Below are 24,605 nucleotides of genomic sequence, written 5' to 3' on the forward strand. Positions count from 1 at the left end.
CTTTGAAGCAGTTTGAATGTACAGCCCTGGTAGGATATATCTTAAGCAAAAAAGAATTGCAAAAAAGTTTCCAAACTTCAGATGGTTGGCAGTATTATTAGTGCTGTTTGAAACTATGACTCATATATCTTTACAGAAATACATATTTGCACACATCTATTAAGACAAAGCAGATAAGTAATTACGATAATGTTAGAGGAACCACAATTTCTAACGTAAAAGATAAGCATAAAATCTAAGAAGTAAAACACCTATAAGCTTAAATATGAATTAAGACTTAATATGAACTTTTGATGCATTTTGCCCTTTGAAAAAATAACATCTCATCTCCTGGCTCTGAACACTGAAAATTACTGGACCCAGTGGAAACAAGCACCCCTGCAGAGTCCTCAAACCGTTTCCCAGGAAAAGTAACCAGGGTTCCTTAGAGAAATGTGTGACGCCAGGAGATGTTTAAGATGAATCTGGAACATCTAGTCATAAAGAAAGGAAGGGGCTGAGCATGGTGATTCACACCTGTAATCCCAGCACTTTGGGAGGCCAGAGTGGGTGGATCACGAGGTCAAGAGATCGATACCATCCTGACCAACATAGTAAAACCCTGTCTCTACTAAAAAAGACAAAAAAAAAAAAAAAAAAAAAAAATTAGCTGGGTGTGGTGGTGCATGCTTGTAGTCCCAGCTACTCGGGAGGCTGAGGCAGAAGAATCACTTGAACCGGGAGGCGGAGGTTGCAGCGAGCTGAGATTGCGCCACTGCACCCCAGCCTGGTGTCAAAGCGAGACTCCGTCTCAAAAAAAATAAAATAAATAAAATAAAATAAAAAACAAGGAACTTCCGATAGACTTTTGAGGTCATGCCAAAAGCCCAATTTGAAGCGACTTCCTCTAGTCAAAAATAGGAACATGAAGCATCAGAAAGAATTATGATGGCAGTTTATTAGAACATACCTAGGATGTTTAAGTATATGAATTCGTAATAATTTCTAAGTAAAGCCCTTACTAGTTCACCCATGAAGGTTGCTAGGGCACCAACTGGTGAATGAAAGGAAGGATTCAAGCAGGCACTCTGTTTTCCTGGTCATCGGGTTTTTTGGATTTTGTTGTTGTTGTTGCTGTTCTGAGGGCAAGTTATTCCTTATGGAAGAACTGTGTCTGTAAATGCAGAGGTGGCGAAGGAATTGCAGGGTCACCCTAAGGAGGACTTGAGCCAGCGCTCACCAGTAGCACTGAAAACCACGAAAGGGAGCTTGCAGGGGACTTGGTGATGGATGGTTCTGCCTGCTAACACCCGCACCTGCCGATCAATCACAGCATCACAAGGAAGGAGACCCCGGACATTTCACGCCTCCTGACGTGGTGAAATGTGAAGGCTCCAGCTCCAGCAGTGAAGCGTTCTCACACGCACAGATCCTACCTGCGCCGCATCCAGCCTTTAGACCTTAGTCCGGCTTGCAGGGAGTACCAGGGAAGGGGGAAACGGATGGAGCTCACCGTGGGAATAAACAGCCAGAACTAGAGTGTGAAACATCCCACACGGCCTAGACCAGATTTCTTCCACAGAAGCACAACTGAGAGGCAAGAAGGAAGGAGGAGGGAACGGGAGATGTTAAACGAGGGAGAGAGTGGGCTCTCAAATGCATTGTGTCTGTGTCGTTTGGAGCACGATGAGAACAAAGTGACAGCAGGAAGACACATGGTCGGGAGACACGCAGGGTCACATTGGGGCATCGTGGTTAATTGTTTGGCTGTAACACTAGGCTTGTGATGATGTGTCTAAGTTGTTATCTGTGAGAGAAGCTGTTTACGGTTGAAATGTGGTGCCTGGGACTTGCTCTAGAATAACCTAGCAGCGTGTGGGCAGAGCGGGGGTCGGTAATAAATGGCATTGGCCACACAATAGTAATTTGGACCCTGAGTGATGGATACAGAGGGGTCTTTTTGTTGTGCTTTTTGCTTTGGGGAATTCTGGAAAAGTCTTATTTGAAAATGGTTTTACACATCACGCCACATGTCGGCGTACACACAGTCCGAAACACACATGTGTGCACACCAAGGCGGAAAGCCTGGCCTAGGTGAGCTCGTGTAGGAGGAGGGAGGCCTGTAGGATGTGGAGCTGCCACAGTAGTCACAGGTGTGGGAAACTGGAGGTGACCCGGGGACAGTTTGACTGTCTTGAAGATCCTGCCTTGTTTCTTACGGTTGTGCAGAACTTGTATAATTTTCCTTGTTTTAGCTCCTAAGAAACTCTTCTCACTGTTCTATTTTCTGTTAAATTGAAGAATTCCCTGGTTAATGGCTATTAGTTGAATGTGGATTGTTTTTGTTCAAATCCGTTTCAAAGCAATGAAAGTCTCTTTCAAAGCCTAACTTACAAGGGGACAGGTTAAAGTGTTTGCTCAAGGTTGGTGGTCGGAGGTCCTTGTAAATGCTCAGGCGTTGGTGATAACAGAGGCCAGAACAACCCTGTGTGAAGCCTCTGGGGAAGCGAAGGGTACGGAACTTGAGCATGGCCTGCGCTTCTTCCAGTCCCTGCCGTGGGCAGCAGTCCCGTGCTAGGTCTGTGGAGTCGCAGAGGGGTTGGGGGGTCCTGATCTCTAGAAGCTTATACCCCAGCAAAGTGGTTCTGCAGCTCCGCCTCACCTGGAAGGCATCTCGGGAGCCTGTGAAAGGTGAAGATTTCGGGGCTTCCACCCATTCTGCTAGGAAAGGCCAGCATCCCCCAGCCCATGTCCCCATGTGGCACACACTGAGCTGGGCAGAAAGGACAAGGACACAGGCACAGGAAACCCAGTCCCTGCCTAGGGAGCACTCAGCCAAACAGGGCATCTTGGAGACACGTAGATGCTTCTGTCTGGACGTCATTCCGGGTGGATGCTCTCCTCCTCCGTGTTCAGCAGCAGAGTCACTTTGAGAAATCCCAGTCAGTGCTGTCAAAAACCCAATATGAATGCCCTTTACCGTCCTGTTGAGAAAACGAGCAGCTCTCAACAGTTGGATGTTTCCTCTCTGGTTGGATGGTAGGCCTGCAGAAGCTCTCCTGGGGTGTTTGGTGGCGGGCCTGGCAGCCACAGCCTCTGCATCCTCGGCGTCCCCCTCGTTTGCCCGGTTTGGTCATTTGCAGTTGACAGTGGTGGGGAGTGGGTGGCCGCATGTTGGCAGAGACAGGGATGAGAAGTTGTCTTCTGGGGAGCGGCTCCTTGGGCTGCTTCTCAGGTCCTGGGCACCTGGCAGGCTGCTTAGCTTTCACAAAGCAGTGCCCTGGAACTGAGGACCCCAGGCCTGGGTCTCAGAGGTCCTGAGACCTTCAGAGTTTATCCAGCTGGACTCTTCCTTTTCCAGTTGAGGGAACTGAGGTTCATTTGCACCTAAACTGTCTTGTTTTGAAGAGTTTTCAGATGAGCGCTCACAGTGAGACAGGTTTCCACCTGTTTTGGGGACAGAGCTCTGTGATACGATGATATGCACTTAAACAATGTCATCTCTAATTCTTACCATAATTTGTACCAGAAAGTATGTACTCACATACTGGACTTCATGATTGCCGTCTTACAGATGAGCAGTTGGAAGCTGGGACAGGGACTTCAGTTTGCCCTGCACCATATGGGTTGGGAGTTATGGTCCAGGTCTGAGTTCAGTGCCCCTGCTCTTCCCCCAAGAACAGAACAGAGGGCACAGCTGTGTACCTGTGTCTCTGCTGTGCACTGCAGGGGTGCTGGAGCAGGGCGCCTTACGCTGGCCTCAGGCGTCCCTGTGGGGAAGCAAGCATCCAAGCCAGAACCCTGATAGGTTGCAGGGGGAATACAGCCCCAGAGCGCGGGACAGAGCGGTGTGGAGGGAACCTGCTGCAACCCAGAAAGTCTCAGTGAAGAGGGACGGGACTCACCAGAAAGGATGGGGTCTTGGGTGGTGAAGGCAGAAGAGGGCGCTTCCCAGGCCAGGAGAGCAGGAACGAGGCCCAGGAGAGAGTGGGTGAGGAGGCCCAGGAGTGGAAACTGGTGGGGAACGGTCTGGCGGGCACCTCACCTGCACGTCCCAGGAGCAGGCTGCAGGCCACACAACTCATGTGCACAGAGGTGAGCCCGTGTGTGTGTGTGTGTCTGATACAGGCCTGGCAGCCTTGGTCTAAGGACATGTCCATCTGCAGGCCTCACCCAAGTCATTGCAGGACTGGGGACAGAACACGGGTCGCTCACTGAGAGCCGCCATACACTCCTTCTCTGAACTTTGTGCTCTTTTAGCGAAGTTCAGTCTACAGAGAGAGTTGAGGCTTTGTTATTAACTGGGGTGATGTCATTTCTTGCTTCAAAGAAAAAATAATCAGGGCTCGCAGTGGTTCTCTTCCCTTTGAATTTGCCAAGAACGTCCTTGACAAAATTAAGAAAACAGTGAAGTTCATCAGTTTGGACAGGGTAGCAGAAGTGCCTTCATAGTGGTGCTCACGGACTGCATGGTGATGCAGCGTTTTCTAGAAATGCTGAGTCATCGGGCATGTAATGTTGAGATTCGGGAAATGGGAGGATGAGCACTGAGGGCGGCTGAGGTTAGCAGCAGAAAGTTAATCCTTCTTGCAACTTAGTGGCAGCTCTGGCCCCCACAGTCGTCTTGAGCTTGTATAATTCATGAAGTTTTGACAGAGCAGCATTAAAAGGAGATCTTTGATTTCAACCATAAAGGAGATAGGCGTTTGCTGGTGGCACTGTACTTGTGATGGGAGCCTGTGAAGTGAGCCGCCGCCCCGATGTGTCTTGGCGGCCGGCGGGCCCTGTGATCCTGTGCGGAGTCTCCTGTGGTCTTTTCCAAGCACCTGCTGGTGACCTTGCATCTCTCCTCAGACCCTTGCTAAAATATGTAAATCAAGGTTGTTTTTTGTGTTTGATTCTTAACTAGTTTTTGCTGGTGTACATTTTTCCTGATTAAGGATCCTTGGCTTCCTGCAGGGCCAGCAGCATCAAAGGATGAGAAAGAGCAGGTTGGGGGAGGGGGCTGCCTCGTTCACTCTGCAGACTCTCAGCCACCCACCAGAAAGGCTGGCTAGGCCATTCCTCATCTGTGAGCCCCAGGAGTTCCCACCTCCTCAGTGCATGTTGATTTTTTTTTTGTTAATAAATTGAATATTGAAACCAGTCACCTGGTATATAGAAGGACCTAGGAACACAGCCGTGGGAAACGGCTTTCAAAATTGAAGATGGAGGCAGTCTGTCATCACCGATCACATCGTTGATCGATGCGGTCATTGCTGTAATGGTTAATTTATGTGTCACCTTGGCTGAACCACCATCGCCAGATACTTGGTCAAACATTATTCTGGATGTTTCCCTGAAGGTGTTTTTTGGATGAGGTTGTTACGGAAACAACAGGGGTTCGGTCTGTGTCCCACTGCTCGACGCACAGAAAGCCAATCACTGAGACAACAATTGTTGCCAAGGAAGAAGGCTTTAATTGGGTGCCGCAGCCCAGGAGATGGGAAATCAGCCTCAAATCCATCTCCCTGACTGACTGCAATATAGCAGGGACAAAACGTAATGATGTATGGGAAAGCAGGGAGGGGTAAGGAAGCAGTCAAGATGAATGAGAGGCTTGGTGTCCAGCTGTCTGGATACCATGACCTGGGGAGTTTCAGTTCTCTAATACTTTTTGAGAAGCCTGCAAGTCTTTTCCTGAGGAAGGAACTCAGATAAAACAAATGTTAAGTTGCAAGCTTTAAGATCAGAAGGGTCGGTTTCTAAATTTGTCAAAAAAAAACTATCTGTGGGACTATTGGCTGGGTTTCAAGATTAACATTTAAGTCAGGGGACTTTGCCTAAAGTGATGGGTGACCCTCCATAATGTGTCTGGGTCTCATCCCATCCGTTGAAGGCCTTAATAGGCAAAGACTGACCTCTCCCAAGCAAGAAGGAATTCTGCCGGCTTTTGGACGTAAACTAGCCTGCCAGGCACCCCATTGGATTTTGTTCTCATCAAGTCTCTGCAATTGCATGAGCCAAGTCCTTAAGATCAGTGGCCCCTGTGTATTTATATACACCTATGTGCACATATGTCCTGTCAGTTCTGTTTCTCTGGAGAACTCTGTCTGATACGTCAACCAAGAATAAATACCCATTAGGAATTTTAAAATTTCAGTATATTTGGTCAGACACAGTGGCTCACACCTGTAGTCCCAGCACTTTGGGAGGCTGAGGTGGGCAGATCACGAGGTCGTGACTTCAAGACCAGCCTTACTAATATGGTAAAACCCCATCTCTACTAAAAATACGAAAATAAGCCAGGTGTGGTGGCGCGCACCTGCAGTCCCAGCTATTTGGGAGGCTTAGGCAGCAGAAGTGCTTGAATCCGAGAGGCAGAGGTTGCAGTGAGCCAAGATCTTGCCACTGCACTCCAGCGTGGGAAACAGTGAGATTCTGTCTCAAAAACAGAACAAATCACTATATTTTATGTTGTTCTCGTATATGTCTTTAAAAGGCTTACTTCAGTTAGGGCGTGTTCGTAGATTAGACCAGAATCCCAGGATCGAGGGGCAGACCCTGTAGGTCATTCCCCTCCACCAATCAGCCCCCAAGGCTGCAGAGATGAGAACCTGTCCTGTGACTCACTGGATTTGATTGGCTGTGACCTTTGTCATTTAACCAGTTGGAATGTTCTCAGGCATGGACAGACACATGCCAGTAAGTATCTGGCAAAAGATAACATGGCTGGCTTTGAGCTAATGGATGAGTCACTTGGAGTCCGACTGGATAGCAACAAGCTCATTGATGCTTAGGATTTGGCCCTGCCGTGAAACGTGGTGCACAGCTCTTGCTACGGCCCATACCCTAACCGTGGAGGTGCTGGCATGAATTTCAAAATGGCCTGCTCTGCATTACGGGCTGGTGATTGTGTCACGCAGTGGTCTGGTAATGAATATTTCAAAGGAAATCATAGCAAAGATTTTGCTTGTGCAGCTGAAGTTGGTGCATTTGAATCTTAGCAGAGAACAAGAAACAATTTCTGTCATTTGAATGGCCTCAAAAGCACATCTACGTAAATATGTGTATGTGGGGGAAATCTCCTGAGTCCAGAAGGCCATTTGTTTTTATTTTGTGCCAAAAAATTATAAGGAAAATCGAACAGTGCAATTAAAGGTGAAATATTGTTCCTTTTATCACGGCTTCTCCATTATACAAAGTAGAAGGAAAATTGTTTCTTAGCCTTTGTTCCTCCATTTAAAAAAGTGTATATCATATATAAGTAATTTGCATTTAGTTAAATCTTAGTCATTTTGAGCTTACATTTTATAAATAAAACTAAATCCACTGCAGAACCTGGAGCAGTGTTAAGAGAACTCATGGTTGAGGCCCCAGGATTTATACACTGTCTCCCAGCGGGGAACCGAAGGAGAAACGCTGCCCCACCCTGTCTCCTCTGAGCTTCTCTCAAACACCAGGGCCCTGGCCCTGAGGAAACTCACAACAGTTTTTTTTTTGGTTTGTTTTTGACACTGAGTCTCGCTCTGTTGCCCAGACTAAAGTGTGATGGCATGATCTCGGCTCACTGCAACCTCTCTGCCTCCTGGGTTCAAGCGAGTCTCCTGTCTCAGCCTCCCAAGTAGCTGGGATTACAGGCACCCACCACCACACCTGGCTAATTTTTGTATTTTTAGTCATGTTGGCCAGGGTGGTCTCCAACTCCTGGCCTCAAGCAGTCCACCCGCCTCAGCCTCCTAAAGTGCTGGAATTATAGGCATGAGCTACCCCTCCTGGCCCTCATGACAGTTCTTAAGGGAACAATCCTGCAGGAAGACCCTTGAGAGGAAGGTCACGGGGCTCTCAGGAGCTGCCCCAGGCCTCTGTGCCTTTCCCTAGGAGGAGATGCTGGGTGGGTTGAGTCTGAATGACAGGCGAGGGGGCGGAACCAGAACCCTTTCCCGGGGCTGCGCTGGAGGGTTTTTGAAACCACTCAAGAGCTATCTGCCGTTTTCTCATCTGCAGAGAGAGCTACAGTGTGCTGACCTTCTGAGCCCTTCCAGCCCGGGTGTTTTACACGGGCCCAAACAGTGAGGGCCTTGAGCACCAGAGAACTGAGGTGGGGCGGCGTGGGGCTGTGTGGATGGGCTGCAGGTGTGAGAGTGTGTAGGTGGTGGCGACAGAGCTGAGATGGCAGGTCAGGGCCAGTGTTTAGGATGAAAACTCTAGGAGGCTGAAACCCAACTGGGTGGCTTCCAGGCTCCAGCTTGGTCCATCCCTGCAGTTGCAGGCTGGTCCTGGCTTATTCTTAGTACTTCACACAGTGCCACACAGGGGTGAGGCCTCAGGGCACAGCAGTGAGGCCACGGAGTGTAGGGGTGAGGCCTCAGGGCACAGGAGTGAGGCCTGGGGAGCAGGAATGAGGCCTCAAGGGTACAGGGGTAAGGCTTGGGGTGTAGGGGTCAGGCCTTAGAGCACAGGAATGATGCTGTGGAGTGCAGGGGCCAGGCATGGGGAGCAGGGATGAAGCCCTGGGATGCAGCGGTGAGGCCTTGGGGAACAGGGGTGATATGGTTTAGCTCTGTTCCCACCCAGATCGCATCTTGAATTCCCACGTGTTGTGGGAGGGACCTGGTGGGAGGTAGTAGAATCATGGGCACACGTCTTTCCCGTGCTGTTCTCATGACAGGGAATACGCCTTGTGAGATCTGATGGTTTTGGAGGGAGGCATTCCCCTGCCCAGGCTCTCTCACTGTTTTGCCTGCCACCATCTAACCTAAGATGCGATTTGCTCCTCCTCACCTTCCGCCATGATTGTGAGCCCTCCCCAGCCATGTGGAACTGTCAGTCCAGCTGAACCTCCTCTTTTATAGACTGCCCAGTCTCAGGTGCGTCCTTATCAGCTGAGTGAAAACCGACTAACACAAGGGGTGAGGTGTGCCCTTCTGCCCCTCCCTGCAGTAGGCTGCCTTCTTCAAGGCAGAACCCTCCCTGCCAGTGGCGGGCCTCAGAGTGATGGCTTGGCCTCTGGTTAGAGTTAGAGCCTTGGCTAAACGAGCTTTGGGCTTCTGTGAGACAGTCTGTGAGCTTGCGGGGATCTGCTTGAAAGAACCGTATTTTTCTTCCACGGCAGAGTGTGGAAACGTACTGGTTTGCGTGGCGCCCACGGGAACGCTTGGGCCCTGTGGTTCACTGTGGTCCCAGCAGACTCGTCGTCAAGCCTCAGTCAAAGCTGCTATTCTCTCAGTCAGTGATTAAGAGAGGAATATTGAAGTAATCTGAAATAAAAATTGCCAAAGTGTCTTCTGTATTAATCAGAACCATATTTATCACTCATCTGAATCCTAAAAGAAATATTCCTGACTCATCCATTAAATGACACCTGAGTGTTTCCTCTGCAGACTGGCAGCGTGGGGAAGACGGAGGTGTCCCCCCAGCCACAGAGGGGAAGCGGGGACAGGCTTGGGGGTTGCTTCACTAGGACTGCAGGATGCTGGGCCGGCCACCACAGCCTGTCACTGCCCTCGTCGGGCTGGGGATGTCCTTCCAGCTTCCGCATCTCTCCAGACCTGTGGGCGTTTCCCGGTGCAGTGACCAGCTGCCACAGCCTTGCCTGTGGGACAGGCAGCCAAGGCCCCAGAAGGAGAGGAGCGGCTTACTCAGCGTCCTCCGTCCTCGGGCCCGGCCTGCTTGGTTTCCAGAGCCAGGGGTTCCAGGGTTTGATTGTGTTTTGGGGTTATTCTCAAGTGCCAGGGCCGTAGCAGACCCGCACCAGCAGGAACCGGCCCAGCACTGGGGGCCCATGAGGAGGAGTTACGGGACAGCCTTGGGGAACCGAGAGAGGTGGATGGAGTCTCAGATGCCTTGAGGGGAACTGGAGGCTTTGTTTTCCTTGATGGAAGGATTTTAGCTGATGGCAGTGACAGGGGAGCGGGGAGCCTCCGGCTCTTAGGATCCGCTTACTGACACGTTGCTCACTGCAGCGTACCCATTGCACATGGAAGACAGCTGACCCTGCTCCAGTGATGCCCAGGACGTGCCTGGTAATCTGCAGGTGGCCAGGTAGCTGAGCACCCCACCCCTGATCCAGAGTATTCCACCCACCTGATGGTATTTCCTCATCTTTTTGGTTTTCTGCTGGGAGGAGAAGGGAGAGCTTATAGTTTCGCAGGTGAGCAGCTCAAGACCTTTGTTTCAGCATAGAGGGAGGAAACCATTTCCCTTCCCCCCGGACCCTGGGAGAACAGGGGATCTGGATTTGCAGGACAGGCCTGGTGGCGTGGTGGTGGGTGATGCCGGAAGTGGCCTCCTCAAGTGAGTCAGCCAGCGCTCCCCCAACAACCCCGGGGCCTCTCCAAGCCACAGCCTCCTTCCGCTTGACCCACCCCGGGCGTGTGCCCCCCATTGAAGGGCTGGAGCCCCTGGTCCTGAGTGGGCTCAGGCAAGGCTGGTGCGCAGGGCTGGCCCGTGGCCACCGCTCAGGCCGTCCTGTTTACCAACAGAGTGCTGGGTGATATTTATTGTCTGGATTAAGCCTCATTAAAGCAGAAGCCCATTTTCCATAGATGATATGAATTTTTTATTTATTAAATTACTGTTTTAATGTAATTTACCAAGTCATCCAAGACAAATAATCCACTTAAGTGACGCCGCGAAGCTCTGTTCTCCCCCAGTGCTGCGTTTCTGTGCAGTGGCAGCCTCTCCTAGGCCGCGCTGCTGCTCGGAGCCATCTCGTGAGCTGCGGGATTTACAGCCCAGCCTTATTAATTCTGAGTAGGAGTGGGTAGGAGGGCTGGCCTGAGGCTGACCTTTGTACTCCCTGGTTAAATAAAAGGCTATTAAGCAAATTCAGAGAGTAAACAGGATTCCTTGGAGAACCCATCTTTCTGGAACATCCCTGAGTACTCCAGAAGACCTTTCCCTCTCAGTATTTGCAATGCTAATTACCAATCATGCATTCCTTAGGGCTGGTTCCCTCAGGGCCTGGAAGACCTGAAGGTTTTTGTTTGTTCCTGTCACCTAAGGTATTTAAAATGAAAGAGGCATATTTCTTTTTTCTTTTTTTTTTGAGACAGTTTCACTCTCGTTGCCCAGGCTGGAGTGCAATGGTGAGATCTCCGCTCACTGCAACCTCTGCCTCCTGGGTTCAAGCGATTCTTCTACCTCAGCCTCCCCAGTAGCTGGGATGACAGGCATATACCACTACGCCCGGCTAATTTTGTATTTGCAGTAGAGACGGGGGTTTCTCCATGCTGGCCAAGCTGGTCTCAAACTCCCGACCTCAGGTGATCCACCCGCCTCAGCCTCCCAAAGTGCTGGGATTACAGGCGTGAGCCACCGCACCACCTGGCTGAGACACATTTCTTTAGGAACATCCTCAGTGCCGAGCTTCCACGCATCCAGCCTGGGGGAACTGACAGGCTCCTGGTAACCCGAGTTCGTGGATTTGGAGTGTGTGTGTGTGTGTGATTTCTTTCAGTCTCCCTTCCTACTCTTAGGCTTGGAGCTGGGATTATAATGAAGAAGGAGTCACCAAGGGAAAGCTGACACACGGGACACAGGGCCTTGAATGGGACAGTGTGGCACCGGCTGCAGGGACAGGGCTAGGGCTCCTGGGAAGAAAGGGTGGAGACAGCCCACTGCTTGGGAGAAAGGGGGAAGTTCTTGAAGGTTGAATGGGTTTCTCTAGGAGAACAAAGAAGCAGCATTCCCTCCCTCTGGGGGTAGCAGAGTGCCTGAGAGAGCCTAGGCTGGAGAGGGCTAGGATAGCAAGATATGGGGTGGGTAGGGCTGGATGTCTGGTCTGCCCTGTTAAGGAGTTTCTACTTTATCCTGAAGGCAATGGGTATTTAAAAGTAAAATGGTGGCAGGATAGGAGCCTGCCGAATTAGAAAGGGCATCCTAGTTACAGCGTGAGAGGGCTGCGGCGCCCAGAGAATGGGCCATAGGGGCCTCACTGGAATTTCACTCAGTTTAAATATATTGATTTTAATTCCGACACAAACAAACATGTAATGTGTCAATGGCTGTCTGTATTTTAATGGATATTGAAGACTAAGCTCTGATTTTTTATCTTGCCCCAATTCCTATCTAAGGGGTCTGGAGAGTCATGCCCTGCCATAGATTCTCATCACATTCTCTCATTCTCATCATGATACATATTTAACCCTATATATCATGACTTACTTTCCAGCCTGACTCTGACATATCATTATATGGCAAAGAAGAACGTCAAAATATTTTACCCCAAAACATGTTTCTTTGCAATATTTTAAAATGGCAAAGCTGTCCTTTGTGGGGGAAAGTTTGCATCTGTAAGCATCTTGGCTGGGCACGGTGGCTCACACCTTTAATCCCAGCAGTTTAGGAGGTAGAAGCAGGTGGATCAGGAGGTCAGGAATTTGAGACCAGCCTGGACAATATGGTGAAACCCCATGTCTACTAAAAATATACAAAAATAGCCAGGTGTGGTGGCACGCGCCTGTAGTCTCAGCTACTCGGGAGGCTGAGGCAGGAGAATCACTTAAACCTGGGAAGCAGAGGTTGCAGTGAGCTCAGATCACATTATTACACTCCAGCCGGAGTGACAGAATGAGACTCTGTCTCAAAAAAAGAAAACCCTCTATTAACATAGCTAGATTTTTTTCTTCCAGGCCCTCCCAATCCTAAAGAAATTAAGAGTCTAGCCCCTTTTAAAGATTCAATAGGTGGCTCATGCCTGTAATCTCAGCACTTTGGGAGGTTGAGGTGGGCGGATCATGAGGTCAGGCATTCGAGACCAGCCTGAACAACATGGTGAAACCCCGTGTCTACTAAAAATACAAAAGTTAGCCAGGTGTGGTGGCACAGGCCTATAATCCCAGCTACTGAGGAGGCTGAGGCAGGAGAATCCCTTGAACCTGGGAGGCGGAGATTACAGTGAGCCTAGATTTCACCATTGCACTCCAGCCTGGGGTAACAGAGTGAGATTCCCTCTCAACAACAGCAAAAAAGGAGATTCAATAGGAGACATTTCTCTGTATTGTCTCTAAGAGCAGCCACTCTGAGACTTCAAAAGAACCATGGTCTCTACCGTCTTTTATCTTAACTTGAACATTTCCTTTCTGTGATCCCAGGTCTTTAGACAAACTCAACCAATTGTCAACCAGAACATGTATAAATTTACCTATAGCCTGGGAACCGCTCCCACTGCCACCCCCGCCGCTGCCTTTCTGGAACAAACCAATGTATTTCTTAAATGTATTTGATTGATGTCTCGTGCCTCCCTAAAATGTATAAAATCAAGTGGCACCCTGGCCACCTTGGACACATGTTCTCAGGACCTCCTGAGGGCTATATCACAGGCCATGGTCACTCATACTTGGCTCAGAATCAATCTCTTCAAATAGTCTATAGAGTTTGACTCTTTTTGTCAATGATATGAAAAAACTAGCACGTCAAGCCCGTACTACAAAGCCGCAGTGGTAATATGTTTAAGATTCTTAAAGAAATGAATGGATTTAAGAAAATAATAATAGGGCAAAGCCGTGAATGTGGTGTCCAAAAGGCCCTCCTGTTTTTGGTGTGAATACAGCAAGTAATGCTGGTGTGTTTCTGAAAAACATAACCACAAAGGTGAGACTATTAGAGACCAGAAATCTCGAGAAAATACAAATCTAGAGAGAGAGGGGAGCAGCATCAAAGCTGATCTTTACCCAGGGGTATCTGCCAGTTGATTTTAATGAGCCCCTGGTAGGACTCAAAACCCGGGGACTGTTCAGAGACTGAGTAGGCGCTCGTGTTTGCCTTTCTTAGCCTCGACCATGGAGGTTGGAGGAGGAAGAAAGACCCCTCCTCCTCCTCACATTTTCCAACTACAATCCTACGTTCATATGGGTTGGGAGACCCACTTTATTTGACCTAAAACATTGCAAGCTAAAAATTTGATTTAACGTTGTCTGGGGTAACAGTGCCCTCAGGCTCCAGAGACGAAAATGTAGTCCTCACCCCACTTCAAAGAAAAGCCTGAAAGAATTCCAGCAGATACACATTCTAAGGAGCATAATGACGGGAGAAGTCACTGAAGTACAAGGAAGCTAACCACCACGGACAAGCACCAGCAGTGAAAACAGACTGCAGAAGGAGATCTACAAAGATTTTAGAATGATCTGAGATATGCTATAAAAATAAGCTTAATACATTTAAAATAATAAAAAGAAAGGTATTGAATGAAAGAAGAAGGGGTAACTGTCAATTTACAAGGCAGCTCTGAAGAAATAACCAAGGTTCAAATGTAATAGGTAAGTGAAACAAATTGTGACACAGTTGAAGAGATGATGAATGAACTAGAAGAGACATTCGAGAAAAGTATTTCTCCCAGAGAAACAAAGAGATGGAAGACAGAAAGAGAGGCTAAAGGAAATGGATAAGAAATGAAAAGACCCCAGCTCCCTCCGATCAGAGTTCTGAGAAAATAAAGAGAATGGGCACAAACGGATGTTTGAAAGGAGATAATGGATGACTGTTTCCAAAATTGATGAAAACAACTTGTTCTCCAGATTCAGAAAGACCAGTATCTCTAGAACAATAAATATCAAAAAGAAACTGCAAAATGTCCCAGACAAAGTATTCAAAAGCAGCCAGAGAGAAAAGTTAGATTGCTTGTGAAGGAATGGCAAACAGATTGATAGCATTGAATAGTGGAGACTAAAAGATGATGCAGCGTCATCTTTTAAAATAACAGATGACTTAGAATTATATATCCAGCAAACTGTCTTTCAAGAATGAGAATAAAAACATTTTTAGACAGATGAAATCTGAGGGTTTACAACCAAAAGACCCTCTCATTTAAAGAAGCTTCTAAAGGTTGAATTTCAAGAAGGATCATAATTTCAGAAGAAAGGTCTAGGTGCAAGAAGATATAATGTGGAAAAAAAAAAAAAGAATAAAGTCGTGAATAACTCTAAACAAACATTGATGTAAAAAGAACAAGAAGAAGATCTTAATTTATAATTTTTAAAAAGTCACAATAGAACTGAAATTCTGGAAAACATGGGTACATAGCTAGGGAAGATGAGGTCAGTGCATGGTGCTGGTATGACTAGAATTAAAATATTCTTAATTTTTAAATATTGTTTGGGAGGAGAATAAAGATAATTCGTTTTAGACCACTAAGTTAAATACATATGTTAAAATTTATAGAGGGCCCGTTAAAATAATAGAAACAATTCAGCAACTTCCAGATTAATTGGGGTTAGGGCATTAGAATGTAGAGGGAAGTAGATTTGTCCACATGTGGGCCAGAAGGAAAGAGTGATAGAAAAAGTGGAACAGTTGGAAACTTCTGAATGAGAGCATGTGAATTAACCTGAATGTGTCGGGAATCACAGCCAGCAGGGACCAAGCTCTTCGCTTAGAAAACATGGCTGGAGTCTAAAACCCCAGTGCTGTGCTGGTTAGAAGAGAAATACAAGGAAGTAAAGAACGGAGGAAACCCAGTAACCACCAACAAACAGAAATTAAGATTTTCGGGACACTATTTTCAGTATCATCAAAAATATGAACTTGTTAGGGAAAATCTAAAAGCAGATGTAACAGACCTGTACTGAGAAAACCATGAAGCGCTGGTGAAGAGCAAGAAGGGCTGATGAAATGAAGAGCAGATTGTTACCTTATTCTCCTCCCAAACAATATAAAAAATTAAGAATATTTAAATTCCAGTCATACCAGCACCATGCACTGACCTAATCTTCCCTCGCTATGTACTCAAGTTTTCCAGAATTTCAGTTCTATTGTGACTTTTTAAACACTATAAATGGACATCTTCTCTTTGTTCTTTTTTCCCTCTGGCTACTCCTCCAGGACTGTTGTTCTTTTATACATCAGTGTGTGTTTAGAGTTGTTCATATCATCATCATGAGTCAGAAGACTAATTAAGGGAAGAGCTATACCATGGTCATGGGTCAGACATCCCAGCAAGCTGTTCTGTACAAATTGACAAAACAGGTTCTAAAAATGTATACAGAAATGCAGGAGACTTAGAATGGCCAAAATGGCCTTGAAAGAGGACAACGTAAGTGACCAGCACTAGGTGAAGTTTCATCTTTTCAACAAATTGCTGGAACAGTTGCATATCCATGTGCATACAAATGAGCTTCCATACTCTTTACCACATAGAAAAATTAAAATGGATTATAGAGCTAAAGTAAAACTTAAAACTGATAAACCACCTAGAAGAAAACCTTTGCGTCCTTGAGTTAGGCAGTGACATTTTTAGATAAGACACCAGCAGCATGATCTGTCAAAGAACAAAGCACTAGGTTGAACCTCATCAAAATTTAAAACCCACGGTCTTCAAACGTGACTAAGAGGATGAAAGGGCGGAGGGAGAACATTTGCAAAGCCTGTATTTCATAAAAGGTTTACATCAAAGCGGGTGGCGGTTTTTTCAAAAGGTAAACATACTCCTACCGTAATGATCTAGCTGTTCTCCTCCTAAGTATTTATCCAAGCAAAATGAAGACATATGTCCATTCAAAGATTGGTACACACATATTCATGGCATTTCTCTGTGTAGTAGCCCCAGAGTAGAAACAATTCAGTCCATCAACAGATAAATGAATGAATAAGTGTGGTATATCCATGCATTGGATGCCACCCAGCGTTTATAGAAATGAAGTATTGGTGCGTGCAATGTCGTGGATGAACCTAAGGTAATCACCCTGCGTGGAGAGGCGAGACCAAGACCAAATGTGTGTGTCATATGACTCCCTTTATTTAAAAGTACTGGAAATGTAAGCTGATGTGCAGTGACATGAGTCAGTCAGTGGTTGTCTGGGACTGGGAGGGCTCAAAGGCAGGATTTAGAAATGGGCACAAAGAAATCTTTGGAGAAGTAGACATGTCTCTTGCCTTGGTTGTGATGTGTTTTTCCCAGGTGTATGCATATATCAAAACTTATCAAATTATAAACTTGAAATATATAAAGTTTGTTATGTGACAGTTATACCTCAAAAGAGCTGTTTAAAAGATATTACCCAACAAAAACTGATACGTAGTTGTAAACATATTAAGATTCCTGCCTTCCCACTGGAGACTCCAGAGCAAAAGCCAGGCTTGAGGTAAGAGATCGTACGTATTTACACTGCTCCATACACCAGGAAGAGAAAACAATTGTGAATTTGTATGCTCCTGATACCGTAACTCCCAAGCACAGAAAACAAAGATGGGCAGAACCATAAGGAGAAATACGTAAACTCACTATCATAATGGAAGTTTTGAAACATACCTATCAGTTATTGATAGATTATAAGCAGATGAAAAAAAAACAGTGAGGATCTATAGGAAACGTGCAGAACACTGTTGACTCACTTTATTTAGTGGACGTAGGCAGGGCGTGCTGTCCAGCAGCTCTAGAATACATACTCTTCATGTTCGTTGGTCTGCCCGCAGCTCGCTGGGCATTCCTGTGGGTTGTTCAGCCCTTGGTGTTTATCTCTGGCCTGAGTCGCTGCCCACTGTGCGGGCTTGTGTGTCCAGGTGCCTCCCTCCCGTCTCCACCTGGATTCCCGTGACTTAAACTTGGCATTTCCAAAGAACAGCCCACGGCCTTCCTGCCAGACCGCTGTCTCTGGCAGCCATTTCCACAACCCTCTCCCTGCCGCAGGAATTGGCACCTTTGCCCTTGCAGTTGCTGAGGCCAAGAGTGTCGGAGTGACCCTTGGTTCCTTTCTCTCCTACCCTAGATCTCATATATGTGGGTGTATTTTTTTCTGCACGACCTTCAACATACATCTCGAATTTGTCTTCCCACAAGCTTCCCTGCCCCCACTTGACCCGAGTCACCAGCCCCTCTTGAATTTATGACTGCTGTGGTGCCCTAACCTGCCTCCTGGCCCTCCTCATTCTACCCTCCCCACCCTGCCATGTACCGTCCATTCTCAGCATGGCCATTGGAGGGATGCTCTGAAGACTGCACAGTTCCCTGCCCAGAGCTCTGAGGATCTGGACCCCACACGCACCTGCCGTCGCCTGCCTCTGCTCGCCTTGCTCTGCGGTAGCTGTGCTGTCTCCTAGCTGTTTCTGGAATGTGCCAAGCAGCTTCTAACCACAGGGACTCTGTGGTTCCTGTTGCTTTTACCTGGAATGTTTCTCTGCCATGTGTCTAAATGCCTTTTCTGGCCGGGCATAGTGGTTCACTCCCAGCACTTTGGGAGACCGAGGCAGGTAGATCACCTGAGGTCAGGAGTTTGAGACCAGCCTGGCCAACATGGTGAAACCCTGTCACTACTAAAAATACAAAAATTACTCTGGCATGGTGGCGGGCACCTGTAGTTCCAGCTACTCAGGAGGCTGAGACAGGAACATTGCTTGAACCCAGGAGGTGGAGGAGGTTGCAGTGAGCGGAGATCGTGCCACTGCACTCCAGCCTGGGCGACAGAGTGAGACTCCATCTCAAAAAAGAAAATAACGCCTTTTCTCTCTTTGGATGTTTTCTCAGCCGTCACCTTAGGCGACTGACGATTGTGCTGAGATGACATCCCCTGTTCACACACACGCCCCTGCTCTTCCTGGTCCAGTCTTGGCCTTGTTTTCTCCATAACACGTCGTCTAACGCACTGTGCATTTTATTTGTTTACTTAATAAACCATTGACAGTAGTCCTATAGACGTTGCCTGGGCGGTGGCACCCCAAGAGCTGGAGTTTTGGGCACCCTCAGTCTTAGCAGTTGGCAGCGTGTGCTTGAAGCAAACACCACTGCCAAGGTGTGCACGCCCAAGCCTCCGTGTGGGAGAGCCTCTGGGCGCTGACCGTGGGCCTGGGTTTCCAGGATGAGTAGGGGAAGCTAAAGAAGGGGGAACAGGTGCGGCATGTTTGACAGCAGTGAGGAGAGACGTGGCGGTGACTTGAGGAGTGTGAGCCGCGTCCTTCCGCGCCTGTAGCTTCCCGTCGGCTTCCCTTCGCTGTTCATTTCCCAGGGAGACCTGGACTGTGTGGCCCCGGGCCCAGTGTCTGATCTCCGGCTTGCCTGGGCCGGGCCCGGCTCAGCCTTGTTTCGTCATCTGTGGAGTGGAGAGGGCCTGTTGTGAGGAGCAGACTCTGTGCCTGGCATCCACCAGCGCGCGCTGAATTTGTCTCTTACTGCTTTTGGCTGTTGTGCGTGCGAGAGAGGAGAGTGAAGACTGCAGCGGAGGCTGCCCGCGGCTCGCTCAACTGTTCACATGCTGTTTAGCAGGCTGCTGGTACTTACAGAGAAAATGGTGTTTGTTTTAATGAGATGAGAATTTCGAAATGAAGGCATTAAGTAAAAGTAAGGCAGCACAAGCCTTGGATTTCCCTGAACCCTGACTAGATAAACGCTGGCTGCCGCAGACAGCCTCACGGCGATGTTAATGGGTCAACACGTTACAGTTTCTCTTGGTTACTTTTTCTTTTTCAGTCTGAACCCGAGGGCTTCTCTCATTTCCACCTGTACGTGTGTGCAGCGTTTCTCGTGAGATGGAGGAAGGAAATCCTAGAAGAAAGAGATTTCCAAGTAAGTAAATGCCTTTTCAAAAGAACCCGGGTTTGGTTTTCTGCTAGGAGAGAGGTTTGTTAAACTGTGGTGCAGGGGGTCATCTGGGGGAGAGTTTTGAGGAGCGCTGCTTTGTGGTTTCGCCGCTGACCTGCTGGTTGAAAGCTCGTCCTGCCGAGGAGACGAGCCTGGCCGTGGTCACGTGGCCGTGGCGGTGGAAACACGGCCCACATTATGAGTTATTAGACGTGGCTGTGTGACAAGCTCCCTGTGGAAGCTGCACTGGGCCGGTGTGCCCTTAGCAGCGTGACCCCTGCAGGGTGCGGCGTGTGACCTCTGGTCCCTGGAAGCCTCTTCACAGCACCCGGACTGTGATGCGTTGGGGACGGGGCTGGGTGAGAAATCACACAGCCTGGGGTCCCTTCGGCCAGGCCACTGGGAACTCTGCGACTGAGGGCACACTGTTTAACCTCACTAACCTGGTGACTTAGCGGGAGCGCCCTCCTTACACCCCACTCATCAGAGGCACGTCCTGCGGGGCTCTGCGCTCCACCTGTGGGACCCCCCGTGGACTTGTCTCGAGCACCTGACCCACCCCACGTGTTTCTCTGAGACGTCCCAAGTGCCATGTGGACTGTCCGTCCCTTCATGGGGTGATACCCACTGTTTCCAGCCAGAGGTGCTGGCCGGGAAGTCCTTCTGCCCAGCGTTCACCCCGCAGAGGGCTCTGGGTGCAGCAGGGAAGACCCCAGCAGTGGGAATCAGATCAGGCTCTGCACCAGCCGGCCGGGATCAGCCACGCTCCACCACCCTGCCTTCGCCAGGCGCTTGTCTCTCAGGTAAAGGGACAGTCTCAAGTCCCCAGGGCAGTGTTGAGTGCAGCTGGCAGCTTGTTGTACCCCAACTCTGTGCTCGTCAGAGGCTCCGAGCATCTCTGCTCCTTCCAAGGGCCTTGGGAGGAGCCAGGGAGGTCCTGCCGCCTGCTTCATTTCCACCCTAGGAGAGACCAGACAGGGGAGGGCCCTGCGGAGGTCAGGAGCTGCCAACAGGGCCTGGTCCAGCAGATGGAGCCCAGCCCAGGTGTTCGTGGGTGGACGGGAAAAGACGCTCCTTCGGCTCGCGGAGCTCTTGGCCTTTTTGTCAGTGTGGGGCTCAGCGGGGAGCACTGGGGCAGTGATTGGAGTCTCAGTGTCAGACACATGCCTGCCTTGCCTCCCCCAGCCACGGTCTGTAAGTGAGTACAGCGTGCCTGACCCATCTGCCAGCCCGCCTGGCTTGTGCAAGGCTGCTGGGGGCTCCTGGACCATCTGGCCCACTTGTGACTTTGCACAGGGGAATGTGGAGGCGCTGAGAGGGGCCGTGACTTGCTGTGTCACCAAGTGAGGTGGAATGAATGGAGCCTAGACTGCTGTCTGCTGGTGCCACCTGCCCTCCCCCACAGCAGGCTCTCCATCCGTACGGAGAGCAGCACTGGCTGACCGCTTACCTGTAGGGAGACGAGCCCAGTCTCTCTGATGCACAGCGGCCACTCCTCGCGGGATGGGGGCCAGTGTGATTGGTTCCCACCAGCCAGCACACACACCTGCATGCTGCCTCCCAGGGACCTTGCTCTCCAGATGTAGGCGGCTGGCTGCTGAGAGTCAGTCACCGGGCTGGCCATGGAGCTTGGTGTTCTGCCTCGGTGGTGTCTGTGACTCACTGGCTGGGGAGCTCTGTTCGCTGGAGGCCCTGGGCAGACGTTGCTGCCCTCCCGGGTCAGCCATGCCTGGTGGTAGGAGGTGGTGTGGGTCGGGGTGATGTGTGTGCCGGAAGCCACAGGGCACCGTGCACAGGCCTGTGCGAACAGTAGACCATGTCTCATCATCCCCAGAAATCACCCTGGGCCCCACTCTGGGCAGACTCTGAGCCACACATGTATGAGGAATGGTCCCTGCTCACATTCTGGCTTGGGACAGAGCACAGTCAAGAGATGACTGACTTCAGCAAAAGGCTGTGCCTCCATCGACTCCTGCATTCTCCTGTCTGCTCCCAAATAGGGACAGTGCCACAAGGTGGTTGGAGGCAGGCCAGACTCACATTGGTCATGGGAGCTCATGGTGGTGTTTCTTCCTGTTGTGATTACCTGCAGTGGAGTGTCACACCGGCCCGGGAGCCCCTCAGGGTGAAGGACAGGAGATGGGGACAGCCGTGGATGCCAGGGTGCCTGGGCTGGGTCTCGGGGAGCTGGGTCACAAGAGGCTGGTGTTGGGTTGGAAGTGGGCCTCCTACCTCTCTGTCATGTGATAGTCCCATCCAGGGGCCATCAGCAGGGGCAGACTGGGCCCAAGCCACAGAACTCATGGTAGCCATGACAGATGCAAACGGCACGATGCCCACCTTCCTCACCCGGCCGCAGCTCATCGGGCTCTTCTGTGAGGGACGCAGTGTGTTTGCTGCTGGGCCGGAGGCGTTGCCCTGCATCATTAGAGAGTGCAGTGTGGGCAGCTGATGAGAACGCTTTGCCAGCCTTCTCTGAGCCCTGCCTGCTTCACTTGAGGTTAGGGAGGACGGGGTGTGGGGTGCGGGGTCTGGGGTGTGGGGTATGGGGTGTGGATTGTGGGGTGCGGGGTGCGGCTTGTGGGGTCGGGTGCGGGGTACGGGGGATGGTGCGGGGTGGGGGTGCGGGGTGTGGGGTGTGGGGTATGAGGTGCGGGGTGTGGAATGTGGGGTGCGGGGTGTGGGGTGTGGGGTGCGGCTTGTGGGGTCTGAGGTGCGGGGGGTGGGGGTGTGGGGTGCGGGGGATGGTGTGGGGTGGGGGTGTGGGGTGCAGGGTGCTGGGTGCAGGGTGGAGTGCAGACTCTGAGAGCCTGTGGGGCTCTTGTGGCCTGAGTGGGGAACCCGGAGGAGGTGCTGGCGAAGGGCCTGTGAGGTAAGTTTTCTTCCTTTAGAGGAAGAGAACTTTAGTTCTTTGATGCCATAGGGGTTGGGTGGAGAGAATGCTGTGAGTGCCAGAAAGTCCTGTGGGCACTGAACCCAATGGGAAAGGAGGTGAAAAACACAGAAATCAACAAACCTAGGGGGTCCTGGTGAGCACAGGGAATTTGTGTTTGCAGTTGTGACGTTTTAGGGAGACGATTCTGCATCCGTGGGAGTCCACCTGAGCAAGCACAGCCCAGAACGTGAGGACCCCAGCAGCAGAACGTTGGTAGGAAAGGCTTCAAAAGCCCTCATTCCTTGCAGTACTGTGATCTGTCCCTTGGGAAATGCTGTGTGGCTTTAAGTCATTTCCATAGGAACAGAATCCTTTTCCGATTCCCAGAAGAAAGGCAGAGACCCTCCTGGTGTTCAGCAACACCAAGCAGTTCAGGGGCCAGGAGGGGCCATGGGTCATGTTTCCTGTTGTTGAATTCCAGAAAACTGGGCAGGTAGGGAAGCTGAGATGCTTCCTGTTTCCTTGGTCTCCTTGGCTTTTGAACCCGTCCAGGCGTGGTTTGGTTCCTTCCCTTCTGTGAGCCTCCTCCAGGACCTGCTGGGCAGGGATCGGGGGGCAGGGAGTGATGAGGTGGGGTGGGGCGCAGCTGGGATTGGGGCTGCACCCTGGGCCTCCCGGCCCCTGCATGGCGGCACCTGCTGGAGTGAACGTTGGTCCTGTCCTGTGTGCTGGCCCCGGGAGGTGTGTGCTTTTCTGGAGGATTTGCCACCTCCCCTGCCAGAGCTTGCGGGTCCTCAGGAAGGTGTTTGCCCTCACGCATTGCTCATCCCTCACGCTACGTGGACATGGCTCCACAGCCCTGCTTCTGGGCGTTTCCCGGTGCCCCATGGGCTCTGCATGTTGGCATCCAATGGTGCCTCTCCGCTGAGCCCTGCTCCCGCCTCTGCAGCCACTGAGGTTCAAACCTCAGCAGCCACAGTATGGACTGTGCCTTCCATCTGCTTTCCAACTAGACTTTCATGGGGTCTTCAGGGTGAAAGGAGCGCCCTTCTGTGGAAAGTCATGTGTCCCCCCTCCCCCGGGGCCAGCTTGGCACCCTCCATCCCATCCTTGCCCTCTGCTGGTCATTTTACAGTAAGAGGACACTGGGGCCCAGCTGCGGTGAGACGAGCAGGGGCCCTGCTTTCCCTTGGGATCTGCTGGTTCCTCCCTTAGGAACCTGCCACCCACCCGTGCCGATTGGGCCAGCAGACCTTCCTCAGGCCCACGTGGCTCAGTAAGCCCTAGAAGGGCCAGCTCCAGCATGTCGTGACTCACAGAAACCACCTGTGGCCCCCGCTGCTGGGGCACAAGCCCTGAACCAGAACTGAACACCGCCTGCTTCATTAAATGAAGCAACCACAGGAGAAAAGTTTAAGTGTATTTACTTGGATTAAAAATAAGGTAGGGGCGGGAGGCAGAGGCTCTCACCTATAATCCCAGCACTTTGGGAGGCCGAGGGGAGTGGACCACCTGAGGTCAGGAGTTTGACACCAGCCTGACCAACATGGTAAAACCCTGTCTTTACTGAAAACACAAAACTCAGCTGGGTATTGGTGGTGAGTGTCTGTAATCCCAGCTGCTTAGGAGGCTGAGGCAAGAGAGTCACTTGAACCTGAGTGGCAGAGGTTGCAGTGAGCCGAGATCACGCCACTGCACTCCAGCCTGGGCAACAGAGCAACCTCAGGTGATCCGCCTGCCTCGGCTTCCCAGAGTGCTGGGATTACAGGCGGGAGCCACCGCGCCCAGCCAACAAAATAAGTTTTTAAGTTTATGGACTCTTCAGAGGAGTAAGCCAGCCCTAGAACTGGTGTTTGCCCTGAAGGCGTCTGCCGCTTCCTGCTCTGGGGCCAGCTCCCCAGTGTCAGCGGCCTGGCACAGGGCAGGGAAGAAGGCCTGGGGCTGGAGCAGGTGCATGTGAGTCAGAGACCCTTTGCCTAAGTCAGGACCCCGAACCCAAGCACGTGAACCAGGACAGACAGACAAAATGGCATTGGTGGGTTCATGCTTGTCTGAGGCTTAGTTTTGAAGGGAAGAGGAATAAAAGCAAGTCTCCTCTGAAAATCCCTGGCCCCAGCTCACCCTCTCACTCATTTAGGTCTAGAACTTATGTTACTTCCGTGTCCGAAATACCCTACGCTAACCAGTTAATTTAATATGGCCACAGACCCCCAGGTGTCCTAGCCCAAGAAAATACCAGTTCACTATAGAGTGACACTTTTT

At 50.3% G+C, this 24,605-nt stretch overlaps 1 protein-coding gene across 4 annotated transcripts in view; it reads left to right on the forward strand.

Moving 5' to 3' along the window:
- TBC1D22A (TBC1 domain family member 22A) overlaps window positions 1-24,605 on the forward strand; it is a 366,614-nt gene that overhangs the window by 304,469 nt on the left and 37,540 nt on the right. For all 4 annotated transcript variants that reach the window (XM_074391214.1, XM_003932758.4, XM_074391215.1 and 1 more), the window contains one exon: window positions 19,358-19,453. In XM_074391214.1, the coding sequence (XP_074247315.1) occupies window positions 19,358-19,453 (96 nt within the window). The remainder of the gene's footprint in view (window positions 1-19,357; window positions 19,454-24,605) is intronic.

Source organism: Saimiri boliviensis, chromosome 21, assembly GCF_048565385.1.
Source record: "Saimiri boliviensis isolate mSaiBol1 chromosome 21, mSaiBol1.pri, whole genome shotgun sequence".
NCBI lineage: Eukaryota > Metazoa > Chordata > Mammalia > Primates > Cebidae > Saimiri > Saimiri boliviensis.